This window comes from Filicampus tigris, chromosome 10 (genome assembly GCF_054856515.1).
Source record: "Filicampus tigris isolate MCC_2025a chromosome 10, RoL_Ftig_1.0, whole genome shotgun sequence".
In the NCBI taxonomy this organism is placed as follows: Eukaryota; Metazoa; Chordata; class Actinopteri; order Syngnathiformes; family Syngnathidae; genus Filicampus; species Filicampus tigris.
In genome coordinates this window covers 21,596,316-21,623,279 of record NC_141226.1, presented here as the reverse complement: position 1 = coordinate 21,623,279, position 26,964 = coordinate 21,596,316, and the positions used below count along the sequence as shown (strand labels likewise).

Genomic DNA, 26,964 nt, shown 5'->3' with positions numbered 1-26,964 from the left:
CCCGTCCCACATACAGCTTTTGTCAGTTCTTTATGCACAAGGTCAAATTTTTCACGTTTTCCAGGTAATGCCTTATGAAGTGGGCAAGGAGAGCCACAGCCTTCGTGCACATTCACTAAACAAATGACAAAATCTGAACCTCGCAAGGCTTAAAGGCACATATCAAACACACAGAGTGCGTACAGAAACTGGCCTGTTTGAAAACAGAGTCTTTCTTGACAATTTATTTGTTTTAAAGCAATGCTGTGCTATTTTTCTGTATCAAAAATAAAACAAAAAGCCAAAAGCCGGGTGGTGATTTTTTTGCGGAGTAGGAAGGGAGAACCGACTATTCAGGAGCAGACCGGAAGTGAAACACCGGAACCTGGACGTTTTTTGTCGCAACTTCTTGTTGTGTTTGTCTTCTTTCAAACCAGGAAGATGGATTTGCTATTGAACAAATTGACTATTAACGTTCTGCTTTGTATGTGTTTCATCGGTAAGTGACACCGGGGCAGCTTTAATTCGGCGCACCAGAATGTGTTTGTGCGCCGAGGGTGTGTTTCCGAGACAAAACGGTTGGCTTGTTCCGACTTCTTTTGTGAGTTGCCTAGCTTTATGCTAGGCTAGTAGCGAGCCGATTTATCAATGCAATTATGACTAAAATGACGTCTTAATAGTACGTTATCAATCCAGGCGTGGTTGGTCCTCCTGTTCACTTCTCGTGAATTTGAAGTAACGCAACATCAATTGTTCGTAGGTGTGTTAAAAGTCTGGATTAGTACTTCTACGATGGGCGGCTGATCTTGAGCGTGACTACTCGTGATTTCCACACGCCTGGAGCTCAAACCGCAGCCCCAAATGATAGCCCATGTACGATTCGTGTCATTTTTAGCATCTTGGCCGTAAACTAACACACAACTGTTGTGAAGTATGCGTTAAATGTTATTTAACTAGTTCCGGATGTCCTGATCAGTTCGGCGTTGAAATAATCTCAGACAAGCGTTTTTTTCTCTCTCACCTTGATATCGGGCTAGGCTAGTGATTGTATAATTTTTTACAAAAAATACCACCTCAAAATATACTTGGCTGTCCAAGTACCACCTTTATGACCATCATATAAATCCATTAGTGTAATAGGGTAAAATATTAATCAAAAACAAGGCAGGGGTTCTATTCATAAAAGTGTATATAGTATTTTTAATGTTACAGTATTGTAAACAACTAACACATATCTGATTAACTATAGAGTGTAACTCCTTGGGATTTTGGGTGGCAACCTCTCCGTTATTTGCTGAAAAACTCATCTATTTCCAAAGCCATGCCTAATATAAGAATATTCTTATTAAGGTATTGTGCTCCAATCACAGTGTTCTTCTTGCAGGTGCCAGCTGTACTTCAGTGGAGAAGAAGATCTACGTGCACCTCAACTACACCGTCCCGTGTGTGCGGCTGCTCAACGCCACACATCAGATCGGCTGTCAGTGTGAGTAAAGCAGCCGTATGCATTGACGGGCTTGTTCCATTGCCGTGTTAACACTTGAATTCATCCTCCATCAGCCTCCTTGTCCGGAGACGTGGGGGTGCTCCATGTGCTGGAGTCGGAGCAAAACTTGGACTTTGTGCTGCGCACGGGTCTCCATCCTCCCTATATGGTTATCCTAGAACACCAGCTCTTCACCAGGTACTTCTATTTTTTGACAAGGCATCACACCCCTGCAGCGGGTGCCTCTGATCTGCGTAGGACCTGAGACACATTTCAGAAACAGACAGAGTTACAGGGCTGTTTAATTTCATGTAATTAACCAGTCGCTTTTCCATAATGTGTCCCATTTAATGTTTTCTCTGTGCCCATCAGGTCCATCATGATGAAGCTGAACAACGGCTCCAGCAGGGTGGCGGGCGTCGCCGTTGTGGCGCCAAACGCCAACCCAGCGGAGGGCTTCTCTCCACACAACACGTGTCCCAATGAAAACACAGGTGCCCTTTGCACACTTTCTTTTTTACATGACTCATTTTGTACATGTCATTTTGTTGAAAATAGAATGCTCTCCAGTGTTTGTAACATTTTAGCCAAATCTTTTTTTTTCTATCCGAAACAGAAAACATTCATTGGGAAAAAAAATAGTTGCAAAACATATCTCTAAATTTAGTTATTTACCCCACTATTTGTCCATAACACAATGAAAATGTAGAGTACATTGTTGTTGTCCAATGAAAACATGTATCTTCATATGTTTTTTTTAGAATTTGTTTTTACCCAAAATATGAAGACAACAACTCCCAATTTTTTGCTTCTCTGTAAATGTTAAATAGCACAATGCTGTACAAAATTTCATTATATTTTTTCCCCTTTGTCCAAGTCGGTTTTTCTCATATCCAAAACAAAAAACAATGTTGTTGTTTTGCAAATGATAAAAAAAATTTATATAAATGATGTCCAATGATAAACATATACCTCCAAAATATGCTTACGATTCCAAACCCATATTTATCTTAAATTTGACAAAAAAAAATATAGTCAATATCCAATGAAAACATTGTGCATATATAAGTCATTGCCGTTCAGTGAAAACTTTTTATCCAAAGTCAAATACTTCAATAACAAATATGATCGATGAAAAGCTTTTGTTGTTTTTATTCAAAACATGAAGAAAATATATTTTTTCTCCAGATTAAAACAAGGAAAAAAAACAACAGTTGTACATGCAATACGTAACGAATGTTGTTCCTGTCAGGCGTGTATTCCGAGACCTACGACTCGGCTTTGGCTCACTGCAACACGACGATATGGAATCCTCTGGGCAACGGCTTGTCCTACGAAGAGTTTGACTTCCCCATTTTCTCCCTGAAGGATGACAATGAGACACGCCTCATCCGGCAGGTAGCTGGCGCAATGCTCATTCCGTCTTTTGAGCGAGAACAATGCAAGTTTGACGTTCATTGGCTTTGTCCTTGGCAGTGCTACCTTGACCATAACCGCGTGGTGAACGGCAGCGCCCCCCGCTACCCGCTGTGTGCCATGCAGCTCTTCTCACACATGTCGGCCGTCACCAACACGGCCACCTGCATGAGGAGGAACGACATCAACTTCAGCATTACGCCGGGTAATTTGGCTCGAGTTAACTTGTGGTTTAGCTTAGCAGATGAAGCGTCCCGTAACACTTTGCCTCCACGTAGAGTACGTTTGTGACCCACTGGGCGACTTAAACGTTTGGGCCACCACCAGGCCGCTCAACAACACGGCCAAAGGACATAAGATGTCGGAGAGCGTCGTCATCGCAGCCACTCGGGTGAGTTACTTACTCCGCCACTAGAGCCAATTGTCATTACTCTGATATGTTCGATTAGTTTAAAAAAAAAAAAATACGTTCAGATCTGTTTTATTCAAAACATTAAAAAAAATACGTTTTTTTTCTCATTATAAAAAGGAAATTGTTGCTGTCTGAATGAAAAATGTCTCTCCGCATTATTTTTTCACAATTCATCCGGAGCACAAAGAAAACGTTATTGTTGATTTTGGATCAAAACAAAGAAAAACATAAAACACATTTCTCCATTTTCTAAAAAAAAAAAACAGTACAAAGTTTTTATCTAAAACACAGAGAGAGTGTTGTTCTTGATTTGTATGTGGGGGGAAAAAAGAAAAACATGTTCCTCCCTCATAATATCTTTTTATCCAAATGCTTTCGTATACAACAAGAAGTAATTATTTTGTTTAATGTTGGGTGGCAAAAAATCTAAAAGCATTATTTAAAAAAAAAAAAAATCAAAATGTGTTGGGAACGAAGAAAACAATTTTGTTTCAAAATTTAGATTAAAAAAATCTTTACTGCCAGGGATAAAAGAAAAATATATACATTTTTTTTAAAATACCTGAAACATAAAGAAAACCTAATTTTGTTTTTCGGATATACAACATTATTCTCCGTCCAACGTAAAACGTGCATCTCCATTTTTTTATTTTAAAAACAAACATCCTTTTTTTTTTAAAATTGAAAACACAAAGAAAACAGATTTCTGTTCAATAAAATGAAACACATACATGGTCTCCACTATTTTTGCGACTAAAATAAAAAAAATAAAAAAAACGATGGCCTTCAACAATGCCGTTTCTCCTTCCCCCCTGCGTAGCTGGACAGCCGATCGTTCTTCTTCGACATTGCTCCTGGAGCGCAGAGCGCCGCCTCGGGTTTCATCACCTTGCTGGCGGCTGCCCACGCATTGCGCGACGTCACCCAGGAGGCGCCGCCCAACCGCACCATCCTCTACGCCTTCTTCCAGGGGGTCCGTCTCTTTTTATTCACCTTTTTTTTTTTTCTTTCTTTCTTTCTTTTTTTGTATTTGAAATCAACCAACGCGGTTTTTATTGACCCGCAGGAAACCTTTGACTACATCGGCAGTTCCAGGATGGTGTACGACATGGAGAACGAGCAGTTTGTGGTGGACTTGGACAACGTTCACTCTGTGCTGGAGCTCGGACAGGTGTGTTCGAACAAGTAGCCGGGCATTAAAGTGAATGCAAAAGCAACAGGCGGCGCTGTTAGCGCCACACATTGGGCCACCCATACCCAAACTCACCTTTGTTGTGGACCACTTACGGCTTCCCTCGGAGGGCCGTTATGACTATGACCCCAAATAAATGTATGATATTAAATATACACAATGAAAACTGATGAATAAACTAGTTTTGAAATCAGAGGCCAACAACAAACTGTTTAAATATGATGACATTTATTTCAAATTCATGCAAATAGGATAATCATACAAATGAAGCCTCAACATCAGCGATGGTCATCTTTGATTGGTCTGTGGTGACATCTTTTGTTACAAAACAACATAATGGATGTTTAAAGTTCCCCTGGGTGAGCCTGAGCCTTAAACCAAAAAGTAATTTGAATGTGTTGCCTCTAGGTGGGCCTGCGTGCCAACTCCCGACTGTGGCTCCACTCCGATCCCGTCTCAAGGAGGAACGCCAGCGTCGATGAGGAGGTTTGTCCATCTCCCTTCCCTTCTCGACGCGTCCCGTAAGACCTCCTCTAATATCCTTCTGTCTTTGCGTGGCAGGTGAAGACGCTGGTGGCAAACGTCCAGTCGGCCGTGGTGGCTTTAAACGTCTCGGCGAGCGAGCCCACCGCGTCGCAGCCGCTGCCGCCCTCGTCCTTCCAACGGTTCCTGCGATCGCGGCCCATCCCCGGCGTGGTGATCGTGGACCACGTGTCGTCTTTCGGCAACAGGTGAAAAATGGGTTTGGGGAATCGTGTGTGAAAATTAAGGGGAAAACATACTATGCATTTTGTTCTCAATTTTAAACAGCTGTCGTTGTTCGGTGGTACTTTTCACACTTTCAGAAATGGGCAGACAAAAAAAAAATGCACGGTTGTTTAATTTTTCCACTTGATGGTTAAAGTCGACCTTCCATAAAATGTATGTTTCTCCTGCGCAGGTTCTACGAGAGCATGTACGATAACGCAGAATACCTGCGCGTGTCGTACCCGCAGAACATGACCCAAGAGGAGCAGCTGCAGTTTGTCACAGACACGGCCAAGGTCTGCCTCGGCGCCGTCAGAAAAGCTCCACTTGTCACTATGTGGTCGCAGTAAAGGTCGTGTGCGTCTTCCAGGCTCTGGCCGAGGTGGCCACCATGGTCGCTCGAGCTTTGTACAAGCAGGCGGGAGGGGACCAGTCACAGCTGAGCGGCATCAACGCTGACGCCCAAATAGTAATGAGCTTTTCCTTCACTTGTACTGCAGTTTTCTCAGCTGCAAAGCAGTTGGTGTGTTTATAAGCTTTTGAGTTTTTTTTTTTTTTTTTTTTTTTTTGGCAACGTCCGTGTTCATTTTCTCTCCCTCAGGTGACTCAGATGCTTTACTCCTTCCTGATCCAGTCAAATAACAGCTGGCTGCAGCAGATAGTTCCCGCCGAACTCGCCGGCCACCTGAGTGAGTTGACGGAAAATCAATAATAATGGCCGACCTTCCCTTCATCATGTCTCCTTGAGACGCTTCCGTGTCGATTCAAGAAACGAGTGCTTGGGGCAATTTTGTAGGGGAGGCGCTTCTCAGGTGAATGCCCCACACGGCAGCTAATTTGTCTACTATATAAGGAAATCAAATATCAAATATTATTTTAGACTGTTACGGTGAAAAAGCACTTGTGTCAAGTAAGGCCTCTACGCCAATAGAATTTGATGCCTTACCTTTAAAAAAAAACCAAAAAAAAAACCATTTGCTCCCTGAAGTTGACCAGATAAACAGACCCAGCCATTATTTGAGGAATTATGGGATCTATTATTTAAAAATGTTGTTTATTGCAAATTTTAGGGGCGGCATTTATTTCTCAAGTAGATACTGCATGTGACAACTAATTCACCACTGTTTTGAGGAACTGAAATATGATATCAGAATATTATAATGAAAAAGCACTTACGTTAACAAAGAACTTTTCAGTAATACAATTCAATACTTTATCTTTAATGGACACAATTTCCTCCTTCCAGTTGAACAAATGAACACAACCATTATTTTCAAATGTCAATCTGGTATCGATTTTGGACTATTTTAACAAATATGTTTTTGCAAAATAAGGTCTTCTCTGTGATAAATGTCTTTACTTGAATAAACACTAGATGGTCCATGGATTTAAATAAATACTCTTCGGCACTACTAGAGGAAATAGACTATTATTTTGTAATATTGTCACGAAAAGACATTTCTGAAAATAACGGCCTCCTCTTTAATAAATGCCTCACTTTTAATCAACATTAAATGCAATTGAATAAGTAAGTGCCACCTGATTCTATTGTTGGAAATATTTTGGAATAGTCTCACAAAAATGCACTTTGTGTGAATAAACACATCCTCTGATAAATGCCTTGCCTTAAAAAATGGTTCACACCCTATATTCAAATAAATTAACCCTCACAGGCAATACAGTATTTATTATATTAGAATATTACCATAAAATGCATTAATGTAAATAAAGACCGCCTCACTAATAAATGCCTTACCCTGCAGTTGAGAGTATATACTCAATGTTTTAGGAAATTCAGTACTGACTATGTTGTTTTAGAATATTATGATAAAAATGCAATTGTCCGAGAGCTTTCTAATAAATGCTTTACCTTTAAAAAAAAACAAAAACAAAAAAAACATTTCTTTTGTTGAGCATATAAACTCACTATTAAAATAAAAAAAATCCACGAAAACAATTGGAGGATTTGGGGTGGGGTGACGTTGGCGGTTCATTTGAAACGGATTTTGCGTTGCCTACTCCAGAGGACACGGCCACAAACTTCTACGTGGGGGTGGTGCAGCAGTCGAGCGAGCCCACACACCTGGTGCAGCACCTGCTGGCCAACCTGACGGGCAGCGTGGTCAGCGTCACCCAGGAGGACTGCCAGAACCAGCGGATGGAAGAGAGCGATACCGAGAGCAAACACGTGAGTGGTCGGCGTAGAGACGCGCGGCGCGGCGCTCTCCCGGCAGAAAAAAAAAACGTCACCGGCGTCGATCCTCTTATCAGATGTACACGTACACGTGGGTGCAAGGCGCGGTGCCGCCCAACGCCACTGAGAGGGCGGGCTACTGCGTCCGCTCCACGGTGCACCTCTCCAAGGCGCTGTCGCCCGCCTTTGACCCCCTGCGAGAGTTCACCTCCACGGACTACTCCACCTGGACGGAGTCCCGCTGGAAGACAATCAAGGGACGTGTCTTCCTGGTGGCCAGTCACGAGCTGGAGGTAAGAACATGCTGTACACCTCTCATATTTACATCGTATTTAAAGCGGAAGTCAGCGCAAACATATTTTTTTCAAGAATATGTTCTATGCAAGCCCACTAGTTGAAACGGGGCGCTCTGATAAATATTGAGTTTGTGGAATAAGTGTTAATCCGCTCGTTTTTAGCCATCTCCGGGGGCGGCCATTTTGTCTTCTGTCGACGGAAAATGACATCACAACTGCTCACAACGACCAATCGCGGCTCAAGATTCAGGAAACGGGTCAGCCGTTATTGGTCGTTATGAGCAGTTGTGATGTCATTTTCTGTCAACAGAAGACAAAATGGCCGCCCCCGGAGATGGCTCAAAACGAGGGCATTAACACTTATTCCACAAACGCCAAATGAATCGGAATGCCGTGTTTCAACTAGTGGGCCTGCTGGGAACATATTCTTGAAAAAAATATATTTGGGTCGGCTTCCGCTTTAAAGCTCTGCAACATGTGTAATCTTTTACACAACTCTAGCGAAGCATAGTCAGTCTTTTAAAACACTCCAATATCAGAGGTAGGTATTCGTCAGTGCTTTAGTCAGTTTGTGAGTTCTCGTCTATATTTCAGACTATATTGGAAAGTTTCGATACAACTCGAATGAAACATTTTTAATGTTCTTACAACTCTATTGTACCGTATTCACATTATAGTTAATGCTCTTTTCACTTAATATACCATATTTGCATGATATTTATTACTCTATGCAACTATAAATGTACCGTGCTCAATGTTCCATACCACTCAAATCTATCATATTTAATGCAGCATATATGTATAATGTTCTATACAGCTCTGTAAGAGCTCTATAATACAGCAACATGTAAACACTTGAAGGTACATTTTGATGCTTGATCCAAATTTAACATAAAACATTTACATCTCTTAATGATGTATACACAATCACACATAGTATTTTACACAACTCTAATGCAGCAATATATGATGTGTTCTATACTCCCCACTTGTACCATATTGACCCTATAATGTAATGTTTGATTGTCATTTGTGTGCAAAATGTAACGTAATTATACTGTAAGGTGACATTTTTCCCGTATCGCAAAGCGACTGCTTAACGGCTGTTTCCACTGACTAGATGGTGACTCTTGGCGTGGGCGTGGCCGTGCTGCTCACCTCCCTGCTGCTCACCTACGTGATCAGCTCCAAAGCGGACATCCTATTCAGCTCGCAGAGGGAGCCCACCAACGCCACCTACTGACCACAAATACAACTAGTACTACTGCGACTACATTAACCAGCCTGCAAACCTGGACCACGTTGCTTCAATCCAAAACACACAAGCAGGTAAACGCCCCTCTTGAAGGTTGTTTTAGACCTCAAAATGGCGGCAGAGGGTCCCAAAAACGTCTGGTCAGGTACCAGCAGCAGGCCTCGGAAATGATGTTCATATTTCTTTTAAATTAAAGTTCTTGCTTTTTTATTTTGGTTTGTACGAGCAATGACAAGTATGTGTTTGAGTCTATAGTTGATTTTGTGTACATGAGCAATGATAAATGAGTGTGCGTGGGCGTGAAAGCGATTGTCGTGTGCAATACTGTAATCTTTGTTGTAAATAAGTGTAATTATCACCAATGATAAACCACTTTTTTTCTTTAGTCACATTGAACAAGAATGTGGCGCTGTAGATGTAAAGCCGGCACGTATTCTCGAACAACAATGTGTTTTGCACTGCTTACTTACATATAGGTTGGAGTTTTTGTTCTTTGGTTGTAGATTCATAATTTGACAATTGTTGATGTCAGCGGCAGGAATCTTTGACCTGCTGTGATACCTTGATGAGAAAATAAATACTGATTTTACACTTTGTACTTTCTTTACATGCATAAAAGTAAACAAACTAACAAAAAGTTATGGAGTAGTTATTACGCTGGTGGGGCATATTTAATGTTCTTGTCACAATAGCAACAGCTTTATTTGATGTTTAATTTGACTTTTTATTACATTAGGATCATCGCTCGGATGGAGACTGGATTTATTGCCAGCCAATTGCAGGGCACATACTTTATTGGTAAAAAAAAATAAAAAATCATTCACACCTAAGAACAATTTAATAAATTAAATAAACCAAAGAAGTACGTTTTTGGAACCACCACACTGGAACGCCTGAGCCTGGATTCAAACCTCCAACCTCAGAAGTGATTTTTAAACGCTTTTCAATTGTAGTAATCTTAACAACTGCAGTGGACTCAGCAAAATCGTGGTTCGGCTCCCGCAGATTTTTAAAACTTTGTTTTTGGGGGATTGGGTAAGGCAACCCCCGTTTATCGTGGAAAGCTCTTATTGGAGGTCAATCCTCATTTAAAAAAAAATATTTTTATGATTAAAAAATGCATTGTAACGGGCGTCTATTATGCGCGTTTTTTGTTTTTTTTTGTTATTCACGGTATGGTCGTGTATCTTCCGTGAATAACGGGGTCCACCGTTTTTTGTACATTTCGTTTACAGCTACACGTAGAGCAGTTGTCTATTTTGATATATTGGTAATTCTGACTAAACAAAAAAATATTAGTAAATGGCCAAAATAACATTGATATGAGTGGAGGTCATGTTCATGTTTTTTTTTTTTTTAACACATTTGGTGTTTAAACACGGTGCTAAGCCCCGCCTTTTCCGCCTAACCCAGTGGGCAAGCAGCAGGAATGGGCGGGGTAAAGGTTTTGGTGGCGGAGCGTGGGGGGGGGGGGGCTTCCACGGCCGAGCGGAAAGAAAGTGGAAAGTGAGACAAATAGCTGCATGGACACACTGCCATAAGTAAGTACTCGTTTTCCATTTCAAATGTCTTCAAATGCGAGTGGCGGGTTCAGGCGAACGCGGAATGAGCGGCGGTGTTGCGGGGTTGATGGGAATGCTTTTCTGAGAGCAGAGAAGAAGAAAAGGGGGCAGGTTAGCTTCGTGGTGGATGGGCTCAACAAACAATGGTGGAGAAGACGCGATGGTCGCCTCCTTTCTCTTTTTCTTCCCCCCACTTGTTCAAACTGCAGCCAAGCAAGATTAGGAGGCTGCTTGCTGTCCTCCCCCGCGTACGGCCACGTAAGCTTCCACTTTTTAGCCGGGAACGAAGCGAAAAAGACGGGGGGGGGGCGATGAAGTCAAAATTGGGCCGACGCTGGAGGACAGTTTGGCCGTGGAAGTCATTCATTTAGCGGGGAAGGTAGCAAACAGTTAGGGGGATACGGTCCATTGTCCTATCACCACTGAAGACCTACAGTACTTTCCCCCCCCTACCCCAATACCCTCTTATCTGCACTTTGCCTCCATGCAGACATTTCGCTGCCAAAATGCCTGGGAAAAAAGCCGCAAACTGTTCAAATGTTGGCCTACCAACATGTATGTGTTCGGAGAACAACTGTTAAAAGTGCCTCCAGTGCCTCCCAAATTCCACAATACACAATAGTCTATACTGCACATTTTATGACTTTTACGCGCTATCAAGAGTGTTTGAGCTACATTCTCTGATAAAGAAAGGCCCCAAGGGGGATATTTAATTTTCATTCAGGACAGGGGTCTCAAACTCCGGTACTCGAGGGCCGCTTTCCTGCATGTTTTAGATGTTTCCCTCCTCTAACACACCTGATTCAAATGGTCAGGATCGTTATCAGGCTCCTGTAGAGCTTGCTGATGATGTGATCATTTGAATCGGGTGTGTTGGAGGAGGGAATCATGTTTAAACATGCAGGAAAGCGGCCCTCGAGGACGGAGGAGTTTGAGACACCTGATTTAGAAACGTTTGAATGGGAGCTTAGTGCTGCCAGTGCTGCCACCCAAAGAATATTGGATACACTTTTTACTTTTTTCAAATAGTATAATATATTTTACGTTTTTGCATGAGTTTAAGGTCAACATACTATGTTTGACATTTTTACACAATATGGATAAGCGGTTTTGGCAATGGATGGATGTTGTACGTTTTCACGTGTGTTTTATCGCGGTATGTTTTGCATTTAACTTTTTTTTTTTTGCATTCTTAAGCAATCATTTGAATTTTGATGGAATGAGTTATATTTTTACTTGTTTAATGTTTTAACGTTGTGCGTTTGTCATTGTTATGCAATATGTTGTGCCTTTTTACTTGGGTTTTAACGTGGTCTGTTTTGTCCTATGCGATGTGTGTGACATATTTAAGTTTTAACGTAATGTTTGGAACAATTTGACTTTGTTTTAATATCCGACATAAATATAGTTTGTACTGTGGATTTAATTCATGTTTTTAAGTAAAGCATTTTTTTTTTTTTATGTCCTTCTATTTTTTTTAAACATTTTTTAAGTTTTCATGTTTCCCCCCTGGATCTGAACCATTTTTTACCACGGTCAAAGTTAAGATTAAAATGACTGTCTTTTTCTATGAAATTGCCACCAATACAAAATGATGTCAAGTTTTCCTGCTTGGCGTTTCAAAAGCAGGCAGTTGCAGACAAGCAAACAAAGCCAAGCCAATGAAAGCCTCCTGGGTGGAGGTAATAAATCGGGAGTGGTATGCAAGCTTGTGTATTGTTGATATTTACTGACGTGTCTTTCAATTGGGCAGCAGTAATTGTTACTGAGAGTTAGCACTGAGAGTTAGCTTAACAGTTGGGTCAGCCAAGTTCCTTTTTTTCGTTCATTTGAATATTTTATTCAAAAATACTTTAAGGAGGAAAGTTTGCTGTCACAAGACACATTTTCTGCTGCATATTTAGATGTAGTGAATTTCAATTTTACATATGTCGGTTTTGTAAATGAATTACTGTCAAGCGACTTGAAACTGTGTCAGCTGTTTTACTCGCTTCCATTGAAACGGAGTCACTTTTTAAACGTTCCTTTTTTTTTTTTTTTTGGTCACATTTTGATTTAAACTTGAATTCTTCTGTTAAAGATAAAATGGTCAAAAATTGCAGAAACGTATTTTTTCCATTTCCGAATTTGCGACTTTACCCAACTAGCCGGACAGTACACAACGATTTAAAGCAGAAATGCACTATTTATAGATGCCTCCGTTTAAGATGCTTTACTGTGTTAGTTCTTAATTACGTGCAAACAACGCAACCTGTTTGCATCAATTTTTTTATTTCATTGATTTGACATCACAGAGGCGTACCTAATGACGTGGACATTACACACACACACACACACACACACACCTGCTCTAGTTTGCTAGCCTTGTGTGCAGGAGGGGCTAACAGTAGCAGTTGTTTCCTGCTTTACTGATGTCGATGGGTGGTGGTGGCGGTCTACTGCGTGTGTGTGTGTGTGTGTGTGGGACCTTGCTCAAGCATGTGCGTGGAAGTGCGTGTGTATGCGCGCGCACGTACATATTTACACAGTTGGTCTAGCAGGCCTCAAATGGCCGCCGGATGGAGCTTGGCGGTCGTGGTCCCAGAATGCTTCGCCATCGGGTCAGCTGCCGTCCCGAAATGTTTGATTCCTCTGCGGACGCGACTTGTGACCGGGGACGAAGCCTTAATTGCGACAATTAGCATTCCATGCAAGAGTGGCGAGGCGTAGCTTCAGCAACTCATAGCAAGCATTTGGTCTTGTTTTGGTTTTGTGATTTAGCGAATTATGTTTTGAAAAAAAAAAAAAAAAAAAGTTTTGGTCATTGTGCATTTCGCCGATGACGGGGAATTTTATCGGGGGGGAAATTAGGCTCGTACGATTTCTAGATTTCGCTATTACAACCCAAACCGGCAGAATACGGAATTTAGTGTAGGAATAATTATATACAAACTGTTAAAAAAAATCAGACTTTTCATATTAAATTAAAACTACATTAAAAAAAAAGAAATGAATATATATGTATATATACACTGTATAAGAGAAACTTAACATGCAAAAAGAAAGTAGCTACATGGAAGTAATATTTTTTTAAAGACTACAATAATAGAGCGCAGGGATGATAATGTAGCACCCTGACCATTGATTAATTGAAACGTTAAAAAGCTAAATGTATTTTTATTTTTAGACAAAGTACAATCAATTTGGTTTGGACTTGGAAATTTTTTTTTTTTTTCATTTTTAAGTCAAAATCAACAAAAAGGGATGCTTTTTCTTGTACATTAATTGACAAAAGTTAGTTAGTAGTCATTCAGTTCGGACATGAAAAAATCTTTATTTGCATTTTTTACATGAATTTCAAAACAGAATTGACATTTCCATATATTTATATACACCCTTAGTTTTTTTTTCGGGTGTGTTTATTTCTTGTCAAACACAAAAGACAGAGTAATTTCAGTTAGTAAGTGTTTTTTGCGAAATACCAAACTGTTATATGGCCCAACTTTCCTTGGCGCATGTCTTCTTCTTTACTAATGATTTGCCCACAAGTCAACTGCCCCGTTGCCTTGTGGTAATTGTAGTTTATTTTTTTTTCACGACAAACTCTCAAAATGGAAGAACAAATCTGCGTTCTTGGAAAGTCCATTCGACTTGCGGTCCATTCATTATTTTACAGTAAACAGTGCGGTTGAGCTCATGGATCACCTTAAGAGCTTTTTCCTTTTTTTATGTTCGCCTCTGAAAGCACTTTTATGGGCTTCGCCGTTACGTCCTTTGTAATAATTCATACAGTACATTATCGGCGGCTTGTCGGGAGTCTCTCAGGGGCGGTTTTGGCGGCGGGGTCGAGTTTCATTGTCCTGAGTGTGTTTTTTGTGATCCCTCTGCCCCCGGAACGTTTCGCTTGAAAATAAACGTTCATTGAAGACTGTTTGATGCACTGGTGACTTCCATGGAGGGGAAGATGACTGCTTAAGTAGGACGCGGGGATGAATAGGCAACCTGATCCACGTCGCCGCTCAACCACACCTGTTTGGATCAAATGTTTGACCACCTTCTCACTGACAGTCTTGCACAATAGTGCCACAATAGTAGCGTTTCCGCCACTGTTTTAGCAGGTTTTGCGTGTCAAATCACAGAAGTTTCGAAATTTGACTACATTGGTGCCTTGAGATGCGATTTCTTTCAGGACAGCTGTCACGGAATCTGATTGGATGTGTAAATTCACAGTAAAACGCCGCATTCTGATGGATTTTATTTAAAAAAAAAAAATTTGAAACAATCGTACATTGTTGTACGGACACGTTATGTTACTTTTTTTTTTTAAGAGTACTACACTGCGCTTGTGAGAAGCAAAGGGTATTTTTGTTATCAATTCTAATATTTCTGCACTATTTGTACTAGGGGTGTAACAAAAAATGGTTTGAACCGGAAAGCCTTTTTTTTTTTTTTTTTTTTTTAATATAAAAGGTGCGAGCGAATCTTATCGTTCCACTTTGGAATGTATCGATATACGTATCGAATCATGTTATGTTGGTAAAATACATCTTAGAAGGAATTGGCACATTTACAGTACTGACAAATTCATTCAAACGTGTGTAAAATAACAAAAAAGTAATTGCATCATATACTATCAAACCGGGCCATACTATATCGAATCCAATCGTAATCTCCGAGTCGAACCGAATCGTTCCACTTTCAAAACGTCCATGAATCGTTTCGCATCAAACATAGAGAAACCCGTAGCGAATCGTCTTTTGTGGGGAGATGCACGCCCCTAATTTGTACACAGATCTTGTTTCCACAATTTTTGTCTTCTCTTTCAGTGACATTGTGTTGTAAAGTATTCAATTTTCTTCTCATGTTTCAATTATAGTTATTATTTTTGTCACTGACAAAAGATCGTGCTTACTCAAACTTCTGCGGCACATTGTTAACGACGCCGCCTGGCAGCTGCCTATATGTTTTCGATTTAGCTAAGTAACGACGTAGTTTTGCGCTCATGCGCTCCTGTTGGCGATTAGCGTGTCATCAAATTCAACTGCACTAATAAACTAACCACCAGAGGGTGCTGGAACTGCACAAATGGAAAACAACCTGGGCTTTCTATCGTGACATGACGACGACGATATTTCGTGGCAATTTTAATATCGCGATATATCGCGTTCTTGCCGATTTTGTGGCATCCCTACTGAGTGTGCCAAGAGAGGCTGGAAATCGTTCTCTTTGTACCTGTCCTCTCTTTGTTCCCACTTTAGCGTACCGCTCGGGCCTCCTCTCATATGCCGGCCACATGCGTCTCATTATGTGGCGTCGTGACGTCATGATCGCAAGAGCATGTGAACGCTTTGTAAGGTCAGCGCTGAAATGCTCAACGTCAGGCGTTTGATTTGAAACAGGAAAGGCCAGTTCAGCGGTCATGTGGAAATTCAGTTCACATTGTGTGAATGCTGTTGGGTGAGTGAGCTTTTTGTGGCGCAAATGTTCCATTGTCCAAAGACGCAAACATCACCTGATGCGCTACAAATTCAATTTAGCCTCCTAGTTGTTGTTGCTAAACACAGAATTGAGCGAGTGAAGAAGCATGAAGTCATGCCTTAAAGCGACAGCGTTTACTTCATAACTGTCCATTTTTTTCAATTAATCGATGAATCGGATAATAATTAAAAAAAACAAAAACATTTCAAATTGGCAGTGTAGAAAAGTGCACATAGGTTACTGCATGAACATACCAGAGCACTAGAAGTAATAAATTACAATATTTCACACAGGATAAATAGTTTAAGCACATACTATACTGTCTGTCTACCAAACATGTGTTGCTGCACCGTTTGTACTCAAATAACCTTGGGTTGTAACACGGCAACATCGATGCAGTTTGTTAGCCCATCTATGTGGTTTTGGATTGTTTGTTAGCATGAAGCTAGCAGACAATGACATGATCTCTATGTTGCTGATGCAAAAAATGATGTGGCCCGGGGTTCACTGTATTCCACGCGCGCCCAGACCAGATGTTAACCAAGAGTGATCGGTTTTCAGAATTTGTCTGGACAGGAAGTGGATTTTAATAGGCTAATGTAAGGTGAGGGCGCCATTGGAGTGTTATGCAACGCTGCGTTCCTCCCACGAGGCCATTGGACAGCACCCCCCTGAGCCACGCCCACCTTTCATCCGCTAACCGGCGTATGGCAGGCTGGCATCCATCATGGCCGCCCTTCTATTTTGGTCTATTTTGTGGTGGGGGTGGCGTAGCATAGGGCGGCTTGAGGTCACGTCACCGCGGCAACTGCCAACCTACGACCCCCACCCCTCCTCCTTTCATCGCCATGGCAGCGGCGAGGCCGGGTTTCCACGGGGACGGGCGACGCGGCGGAGGGAATGCGAGACAGCGCGCGAGGAGGAAGCGGGCGAGGCCGAACGGGGGTTTTTTTTTGTGTGAAAGCGGCGTAATCCAATATGGCCGCCTTTGTGCCGGCGCTAGCGCCGGTGTTGTGAGATGACTAACCGCCGCCAGAAGCGTTTTGGCAAGTGCGAGCCGCCAAAAAAAGGAAGGTTTTAGTGTGTTCATGTGCCACAACGCTCCCTTTGATTCCCACGCAGGGGGTGACGCGAGACAGCGTTTTACTTGAGCGGGACGACCTGGCGGCCATTTTACACCTCCTTATGCTTGTGTGCCACAAGGTGTCGCTACTTGACCCATCCGCATCATCTAGAAACATTTGGCAGGCAGCCCGTTTAGCTACTTTTCACTACATGATACTTTGCTGACTCTGGAGTATTTTAACCTCTTCTTATCCGTTTTATTGTGGCTGTCATGATCAACAGGCCAGAGGAGCCATCGCGTTAATATGACATAACATACTTATCTGACAAAATGCGTTAAGCACAATTTTGGGGAGTGGATATTAGATGCAGAGTGATATGGTTTTTTTTCAGAGCCGATACAGATTATTAGTTTTCAAGCCGTTATTCATTTTCAGTACAAAAGGAAAATATTGGCGTCAAAATCTTTAAAAAAAAAAAAAAAATCAAACTCCTAACTTTGTTTGAACGTATTTAAAGCGGAAGTCAACCCAAACATTTTTTTTTCAAGAATATGTTCCCAGCAAGCCCACTAGTTGAAACACGGCATTCTGATTAATTTTTAAAGCGTTTGTGGAATATAAGTTAAGCAGCAAAATGCACTCGTTTTTAACCATCTCAGGGGGCGGCCATGTTGTCTTCTGTCGACTGAAAATGACATCACAGCTGCTCACAACGACCAATCGCGGCTGACCTGGTTTCTGAATCTGAGCCGTGATTGTTTGTCGCGAGCAGTTGTGATGTCATTTTCAGTCGACACAAGATAAGATGGCCGCCCCCGGAGATGGCTAAAAACGAGCGGATTAACACTTATTCCACAAACGCGATATTCATCAGAACGCCCCGTTTCAACTAGTGGGCTTGCATAGAAAATATTCTTGGAAAAAAATAAGTTTGCATTGACTTTCTTTTCAAGCATATTTATTGAACTTTTTTTTCAGATTTGCATAATGTAAGTATTATTAATTTTTGATGAGATAAATCCAACAAAGTTCAGGGAGCTCCCAGGGTCATTGGCATATTTTATGAAGTTAAATGGAAACGTAAACAATAGCTCTGTATTTTTTTCTCCAAAATTTCAAAATGGCACAAATGTCAAAATGTCACTTATCTCTGTTTTGATTTCAAACAAAAAAAAAAGGTGCAGAATGTTTCCAGGTTCAGTAGAATCTCTTGTAAAGTTAACTGAAAATGTACGTGAATAGTTCCTTGAAGTTAACACTTTTAAATGGATTTATTATCGGCTATCAGATTTTGATGCCAATATTTGTCCAAATGCCGAATATCGGCCCGGCCGATTATCGATCCGTCCGTAGGGATTATTTCTTGTTTACTTCCATTGAGCAAAAGTTGGTGTTCATCATTCGAATTTGATCATTCTTGGTTTGTCTTTCAGATCACGGCAGCCTCTGCTCTCCCTGCCTCGACTCTCCTACCCGCCGTCCTCTCCCGCCCCTCTCCTCCTCCTCCTCCTCCTCCTCCTCCTCCTCTTCTTCCTCTTCCCCCGCCCCCCGCCCCCCTCGCCCGCCGCCTTCTCCCAGGGCCCCCTCCTCGGCCTCCAAGATAGATTCCCTCAGGAGCAAGGTTGACCTGCTCAAGCTGCCGCTGGCCCTCTCCACCAAGTCCATCGCCGAGCGCAAGAGCCAGCTGGGCGGCGTCGGCAAGCCGTGCGGCACGGGCGGAGGGGGAGGAGGAAGCGGGGCTCGCAAAGCCCGCTCGCCGCCCGCCCGAGACATGGACAACGAATCGCAGTACTCGGGCTACTCCTACAAGTCGTCCCACTCCCGCAGCTCGCGCAAGCACAGGTAGGGGCCACGCTGCTGGGAATAAATGCATAGGCCTATTTAATCATCGTTTTTTTTTTTTTTTTTTTTACGATTATGCCAATTTTGTACTCCTGGAGTGTGATAATCGTAATTGTAATCGAATTTCGATGAATTGCACGGCCCTACTGTATCATGGATAGGGAGTGATTCCCAACACGGCTTCCCTGCGTTGTTCCCCCGCGATGTCATCGAGTGTCCCGCTTCGTATCTGGCAGGGATCGGAGGGATCGACATCGCTCCAAAACCAGAGAAGGCAGCAGCCGCGGAGACAAGTCGGTGACCATTCAGACGCCCGGAGAGCCACTGCTGGACGCAGAGTCCACTCGCGGAGACGACCGGGTCAGTGAGGGGCGGGGGGGGGGCAAAAAAAAAAAAAAAGCAACTCTCTGGCTTTCATGTTGGCTTTCATGTTGGCTACATGTCTAACTGGAATTTTTTTTTTTTTTATAATCATGTGAAAAACCTCTCTAGCACTACCTTAGGCAAGCAGCTCTCTGGTTTTCATGTCGTTTACGCCCTCGGCTCGGAGAAAATTGTATCCGCTCACTCGGTATTTTTCAAACTGTTTTGAGTCAAGGCACATTTAATTCATTGAAAAAAATCCCGCGGCACACCACCAGCTGAAATTGTGAGAGAGGAAGAAAAAAAAATCGTATTTTAACAATATACCGGTATTATATTGTTTATATAAGCTTTTTTTAACATTGAAGAATGACGTTATATTATAACGTCTTGAATAGGAATGAAATAAACAGAAACAAAAAAAGTATTTCATCATGTTTCATATTGATACTTCCTGAGTGTGAAACCTGAAGCCTGTTGGGATAAACATGCCTCGCTAATTCGCTCGTCTCTAAACAAAGACAATTAGCTACCTGCTGCTGCCGCCGCCTGCTGGCATGGAGGAGTACTACAACGCAGCAAAGACATGATTACGCCGCCAGGCGCTAGACCGCGCGGGCCCGCAAATGGGATGATTTCCCAGTTTGGAAAAACACTGCGCTAACCGACCCTCCTTGCCCGGTAGGACGACAACTGGGGCGAGACCACCACCGTGGTCACGGGCACGTCGGAGCACAGCATCTCCAACGAGGACCTGACTCGAGTCACCAAGGACCTGGAGGAGTCCACGCCGCTGGAGTGCAAACGCTTCCTGGGCCCGGCGCTGGGCGGCTGCCTGAGCTTCTTCGCGCTGGTGACGCCGCTGGCCTTCCTGGTGCTGCCGCAGGCGCTGTGGCGCGACGCCCTGGAGCCGTGCGGCACGCCCTGCGAGGGCCTCTACGTCTCGCTGGCCTTCAAGCTGCTGGTGCTGCTCATCTCCTCGTGGGCGCTGTTCCTGCGGCCGCCGCGCGCCACCCTGCCGCGCTTCTTCGTCTTCCGCTGCCTGCTCATGGTGCTGGTCTTCCTCTTCGTGGCGTCCTACTGGCTCTTCTACGGCGTGCGCGTGCTGGAGCCCCGCGAGCGCGACTACCGGGGCATCGTGGAGTACGCCGCCTCGCTGGTGGACGCGCTGCTCTTCATCCAGTACCTGGCGCTGGTGCTGCTGGAGGTGCGCCACCTGCAGCCCGCCTTCTGCCTCAAAGTGGTGCGCAGCACCGACGGGGCCAGCCGCTTCTACAACGTGGGCCACCTCAGGTTAGCGCCCGATCGAGATCCGTCCGTTTTTTTTTTTTCGCCGGCGCTGAGCCCGTGCCAACGGGAAGTTGTCGCCGCGTGTTCTCAGTATCCAGCGGGCCGCCGTGTGGGTCTTGGATCACTACTACAACGATTTCCCCGTCTACAATCCCGCCCTGGTCAACCTGCCCAAATCCATCCTGTCCAAGAAGATGACGGGCTTCAAAGTCTACTCGCTGGACGGTAAACATCGCCGCCTCGTTTGATGCTGCGGTTGCGTAATAGGCGCCGAATAGAAGGCCGGCTTTTTGCCTTGGACGCAGAATCCAGCAGAAGTTATACGACCAACTACAATTATTTTAATCAACGGTGGATTGGATTAAAACAATACTCATTTTTAATCTTTTTTTTTTTTAATATCCATTTGTCTCTTCCGAAACTGGACATTCTTTCAAATTGACAGCGCATAAAACGGACAAATTGTGATTCAGTTACTTGCTTGGTATGTAACGTGGGAAAATCTTTTTTTTTTTTTCCCCCGCGTAAAAGCAGATGTTTGCAAATATTTGATTTTAATCCAACACAAAGATGATCAGTTTGTTTTCCTGGAGGACGACAGAAATCTGGGAGCATTTATTGTTGTGAGGCGCAAATTCTGAGGATTTTCAATGTAACAAGGCCTCTTAGTATTTAATCGATTTTCAAAAAATCATTAGCGATTAACTCATTCACTGCCAGACAATTTCGGACCTTCTTTTACCCGAACGTTTGAAAAAAATGTGAAAAAATATATATAAATGAATTCCTGGGATTGAATGACTGGACAGTAAAAAGAAAAAATCGTCAACGGCAGTGAATGAGTTAATCTGATCATCAATTAGTTGTCGATTAATCGATGAAGATGATTAAGTTATATAGACACATAACACTGTGCACTATATTTTATTGTAATAAATGATTTTAGTTCATTTATAATCAATAGTCAAATAAAGTTATATACAGTATAGATAATATCAGCATTTAGGTTTTTTTTTTCAATTGTCATGATAGCAATACAAATTGTAATTTATCATAAAGTATGTGAGTTTAGAAAAAAAAAAAATCTCATACTGTAACCTAAATCCCACCCTTAGGTAATCCTATTTTGGTTTTGTGTCCAAAATATATTTGGTATTTCCACCAAAACATTGACGCAAAAGAACTTTTCTTGCACAGAAAACCCGGCCAATAATTCGACGGGCCAGTCGCGCGCTATGATCGCCGCCGCCGCCAGGAGGCGAGACAACTCGCACAACGAGTTCTACTACGAGGAGGCGGAGATGGACCGCAGGATCCGCAAGCGCAAGGCCAGGTGAGAAAGACACGCCCACTCACAGTCACTTGAGCTTCATCTGACCTGTAGTCAACCTAAATGTCCTGTAGGGGGCGTTGCCTTGTTTGAAGAACATGTTTTTTTGCCATACACCGTTGACAAATCGATGAATCCTTTGAAATTAATGCAAGTATGGCGTTTAAAGTTTTGTAAATTAGCACAGACTAAGATGATGTTTGTCAGGTACTGCAGACAATTTTTTTTCCTAGTAAGCCTGTGTACAAATTCCATCAAGTCTTGTGAAGTATCACGGACAAGGCCTTTGAATTCTGTTCATTAGTCCTTTGTGGTTTTGTCAAGTCCTACGGACAATTTTTTATTTTTTTATTTTTTTAAATTTTTTTTTTTCTTGTCAATCAACCGCGGCCAAAGCCTCTGTTGATGAATCCTTTCAAGTTTTTGTCAAGTACTGCGGATGACGTTTTCTATGTACTTCAGATGAATCCTTTGAAATGTTGTCAAGCATCAGTAAGTTTTTCAAGTGCCACAAAAAATATTTGAAGTTTTGTCGGGTACGGCGGACAAACGCTTTGGAGTTTTGTGACCTACCACACAGAAAGCCCTTGAAGTCATTTGACAAGTCCTTTCAAGTTTTTTCAAGTACTGTGGATGAAGCTTTCAAAGTTTTGCTAAGTACTTTGGGAAGATTTGTCAAGTACCACAGCAAAATAAGGTCTTTGATGTTTTGTAATTTCTTGTGAAGAAAAGCGGACATTTTACTAAGGCACTGCGGACGAAACCTTTCAATTTTTCTCAAGTACTGCCGACAAAGCCTGTTTTTTTTTTTGGGGGGGGGGGGACAATTGAGAAGCTACTCTAGCTTGATTACGAAATCCCGTGCGACGTTGCAGGCTGGTGGTGGCAGTAGAGGAGGCGTTCACGCACATCAAGCGCCTCCACGAGGAGGAGGCGGCGCTGACCTCGTCGCCCAAGCACCCTCGCGAGGTGATGGACCCCCGCGAGGCGGCGCAGGCCATCTTCGCCCCCATGGCGCGGGCCATGCAGAAGTACCTGAGGACCACGCGGCAGCAGGCCTTCCACAGCATGGAGAGCATCCTCACGCACCTGCAGTTCTGCATCACGCACAACATGACGCCCAAGGTCCCAAAACCGCTCCGTGACATAACAAGTTAACCATAACAATTAGATTGCGCAAAATATTTTGAATATCAATTAACTCGTTCATTGACGGGACATGTTCAGACCCCTCTCTTGCCCTAACGTTTATAAAAATTTGGAAAAAATATAATTAAATTCCTGGGATTGAATGGCTGGACTGTGAAAAGACAAGTAAATCTGTCAATGGCATTGAATGAGTTAAAAACTGTTTAAAACATGAAACTTGAAGAATTGAAGGAACATTTATTTGTGAGAAAATTATCAAAATATTTAAACTTTTTTTTTTTTTTTTTTAAATAAACATTACATTTTTAAATTAGGTCTGTCAAAGTGAAAGCATTAACCATGGAGATTAATTAAAAATGTATAATGCACCAAAAAAAAAAAAAGAACTCTGTTTTATTTACTTCCTGTGGCAGCTTCCCTCTGCTCACTTTGCAGCCCAACTTAGAGGAGTCACTTTTACGGACTTTTATGTCGTTTTACTTGAAAAAGTTGCTCGACGGCTCATTGGAAAAGTCCAAAATCATTTGAGCACTTCGCAAAGCCAAATTCAAAGGCCATATTAGCTGTGCGTCTTTGGTGTTTTGTTCAACAGTTGTATTTTACAGGAAAAGAATCGCATTCAAGGATCAAAGAAAGCTATTAGAACGGTCTTTGAATCAAAATATACTTTAAAAAATTGTTCCCATATTCATTCCAAGATTTTACTCAAGTAAATATCGGTTGCAAGCTTTGTAAAAAAAAATTGTAATTGAAAAGTACGATTAATCGCGATTAATCAGTTAAAAATTTGCTTGACAGCACTATTTGAAATTTAAAATTAATCAAAAATTAATCAAGCAAATGATTGATATTTATTTGTATATCATAAATTGCAGAAAAAGTGTCATTGATGATCATTTATTGATTCAAATCCATTATTCGTATTAATGTTAAAATGTATCCAATCTGCGTAGGCTTTCCTGGAGCGTTACCTGAGCCCGGGCCCTACCATGCAGTACCAGCAGCACAACGGCAGGGGGCGCCAGTGGACGCTGGTGAGCGAGGAGCCCGTGACGGCGGCCCTGCGCCAAGGCCTGGTCTTCTCCGTGCGCCGCCTCGATTTCTCCCTGGTGGTCACCGTCACGCCGCTGCCCTTCTTGCGCCTGGGCGAGGAGTTCGTGGACCCCAAGAGCCACAAGTTTGTCATGCGGCTCCAGTCCGAGACGTCCGTGTGAAGGACGCAAAAAAAAAAAAACGACAACCTCAAATCAACTCCCAATGCCTTTGACTCGTCTTACCCGTGTTGTTGTTGCAACATGCTGTTCAAAAAGAAAAATGCATTTTTTTTTTTTTTTTTGCAAAGGCGCCTTTTTTTTGTTGTAACCACTGAACTACGTTAGCACGACTGCGACGTTGCGTCCTCTCATCTCAAAAACTGTGACTGCAACACACCGCCACTGCTACCCCGCAGATGGTCCCTTACCGTTTTCAAACACCTTTTTAATGTTTTTATACAAAGCACGATTTAGGGCCACACTGACAAGAAAAACGCATCGTTAGCCTAAATAGCATAATAAGTCATTTAAAAAAAAAAAAAAGATTTCAGAATGAAAACGACTAATTCACTAAACAAGACAATGCAAAGTAAAAACATGTTTAGCAGGGTAGTTTTTATTGATATTTTGAAAGTCAGTTGACTGGCAATTCTATTACTCTTACCAAACAATACTTGTATGATAAGATTTTTCTTTCTTTTTTTTTTTATCAGAAGCTTAAGAGAATGAAGTTACATTTTTCATGAGTCAAGTAATTTTGGGGTGCAGCAGTTAATTAGTCACATTTAAAAATAAATAAATACATTTGGTACGAGTATGAGACTAAAGTTGTATTTTTGGGCAAAAACAACAGAAAAAGCTTCTCCTATATCAAGTCCCCTCATCAAATAACCACAATTTTTATTTTATTTTTTCTAAAAAAAAAAAGACTTGCAAAAATGTTAGTTTTATCCTCAAGTTTATTTTTTTTGTTTTAAAAAGTATTTTTTCTCTTTTAAACATTGACTTAATTCTAGAAAAAAAAAAAACATTTTATCATCAAGATTGAAATAAAAACTTTTTTCTCAATTAAGAAATTTACATACTTGAAAACGTGATTTTTAAAACATTTTTTTTTCTCCATTAAAAATCTAAGTATTGAAAAGAAATTATATTTTTTATCCTCGTAACATTTTTTCTTGAAAGTCTGTTTTTTTCTGGAGCCCTGAACCCCTAATTTCTTGAAAAAGTATGACTGGTCTTTAAAAAAAATCTGACTTTTCTTAAAGTCGGACTAATGCAAAATGGGACTTTAATCATTAAAAAAAAATATATATATATATATAACCTTATTCTTAAAAAAATTGTCTTTATTCTTGGAAAGGTCTGACTTTTTTTTTTGAAAAATCAGATTTCTTTCTCAAAATCTGAACTTTTGCAAAAATACACTTTGTTTTTGGGAGGTGGACTCCAGCTTGATTCTTGTAGTATAATAATTTTTTTCTTCCAGTGCGGCCCTGATCTTCCTCGGTACTCACTACAGAATGTAGCAATTTGTGTGCTCAAAAAACACTTTTCAGAAATATGCGAAGACTTAATTCTCTATTTGTATGTTCATGTTTGCAATTTGTATTGATGTTTCACCTTAATACATAAAGACAACACCTTTAACACTTTAAAAAAAAAAAAAAAATCAACATTGTTCTTTTGCCTTCAGTCCATAAACAGTAGCTTTAACAACATAACATTTAGTTAGTAAGTGCATTTCCTCCTTTTATTTGTCAACTGACATCCCCGCGTTAAGCTAATTTATTTTTCTTTAAACATCTAAATGCAGATGATTTTTTTGGGGGGGGTAACAAACCTATCACCGTCTCATCGCCCATGTTGATACTTTTGTTTTTGTAGGTGTTTTTCCAGAGACTGCATATCAGCAAACCATGAACTGCCTTAAGTGGTCCAATGTTGTGCAAATGTGTCCGGCACATTTCGAACAAAAACATCCAAACGGAAGGAACTCCTAGCCGGAGTTCTTTAGGGCTCCAAAACTTTGCATTTTTGTAATAACGTTTTTTGTAAGGTGCCTAAGTTATGATGCAATTTTTTCCTGAATGTTTTTACGAGTGGCCTGTAAAAAAAAAAAAAAACAACAACAACAACAACAAAATGAATGATAATGTAGATCTTTTTTGTCTTTGTATTTTCTTTTTTTTTTTTTGTTAATTCTTGTTAGCATTGTATAGCGTGTTGTTAGTATTTTTCCAACATTAAATCCTCTTATTCCGTACAAAAAGTTGCCTGGCCTCATCACTGGGAGCTTTATTAGGCAAAATTTTTTTAGCATAAAAGTTTTCATTCTCATAAAATTATAACTTTTTCTCATAAAAAGTAGGCTTTGATATAAATTTACAGCTTTTTTTTCCCAATGACAATTAGTGGAAAAAACAGACTCAGAATTGTTTTGTTTTTTTCTTGGAATTTTTTTTTAATATTGACCTATGAAATGACTGAAAAAAATTTTTTTTCTAGTGTTTTTAGAAACAACCTTTTTTAAACAATTCTCACGATAATCCAAATTTACTTTTTTCTTGATTTTCTTCAAAACAGCTTTTTTTCCACCCCAGGAAGACTTTAAATTAAAAAAAAAACTTAGCCTGTAAAAAATACATAAAAATTTCATTCATACAAAATTTCTTGTAAAATAATTTCTTTATTTCTGAAAGTGTTTCATTTTCTTGAAAACGTTTGTGTGTGTGTATATATATATATTTATATATATATATATATATAAGTGGTGAGTGGTTTTACTCTAGTTTACTTTTGTTTCACACTAGTTAACTTGTTTTTCTGACGTTTAAGACAATCGATACCTATATAAATGGTGACAGTATCGCTCAAAGGGGTGAGTCGTTTT

The 26,964-nt window shown here is 41.2% G+C and overlaps 2 protein-coding genes across 2 annotated transcripts; both read left to right on the top strand.

Annotated features, from left to right (window-relative positions):
- The first annotated feature begins 311 nt into the window (after positions 1 to 311).
- Positions 312 to 9,568, top strand: ncstn (nicastrin). The gene is made up of 17 exons (XM_086042718.1): positions 312 to 478; positions 1,364 to 1,465; positions 1,540 to 1,663; positions 1,838 to 1,959; positions 2,718 to 2,863; positions 2,942 to 3,086; positions 3,160 to 3,272; positions 4,114 to 4,266; positions 4,360 to 4,464; positions 4,894 to 4,971; positions 5,047 to 5,216; positions 5,426 to 5,528; positions 5,603 to 5,701; positions 5,834 to 5,921; positions 7,257 to 7,420; positions 7,504 to 7,719; positions 8,843 to 9,568. Exons 1-17 carry the CDS (start codon positions 421 to 423, stop codon positions 8,963 to 8,965), a joined length of 2,109 nt encoding a protein of 702 aa, XP_085898844.1. The 5' UTR covers positions 312 to 420; the 3' UTR covers positions 8,966 to 9,568.
- A 1,024-nt stretch (positions 9,569 to 10,592) lies between these two features.
- On the top strand, positions 10,593 to 26,343 carry vangl2 (VANGL planar cell polarity protein 2). The gene is made up of 8 exons (XM_086043909.1): positions 10,593 to 10,797; positions 18,497 to 18,905; positions 19,142 to 19,265; positions 19,954 to 20,561; positions 20,650 to 20,783; positions 21,756 to 21,891; positions 22,764 to 23,013; positions 23,991 to 26,343. Exons 1-8 carry the CDS (start codon positions 10,683 to 10,685, stop codon positions 24,249 to 24,251), a joined length of 2,037 nt encoding a protein of 678 aa, XP_085900035.1. The 5' UTR covers positions 10,593 to 10,682; the 3' UTR covers positions 24,252 to 26,343.
- Positions 26,344 to 26,964: the final 621 nt, after the last annotated feature.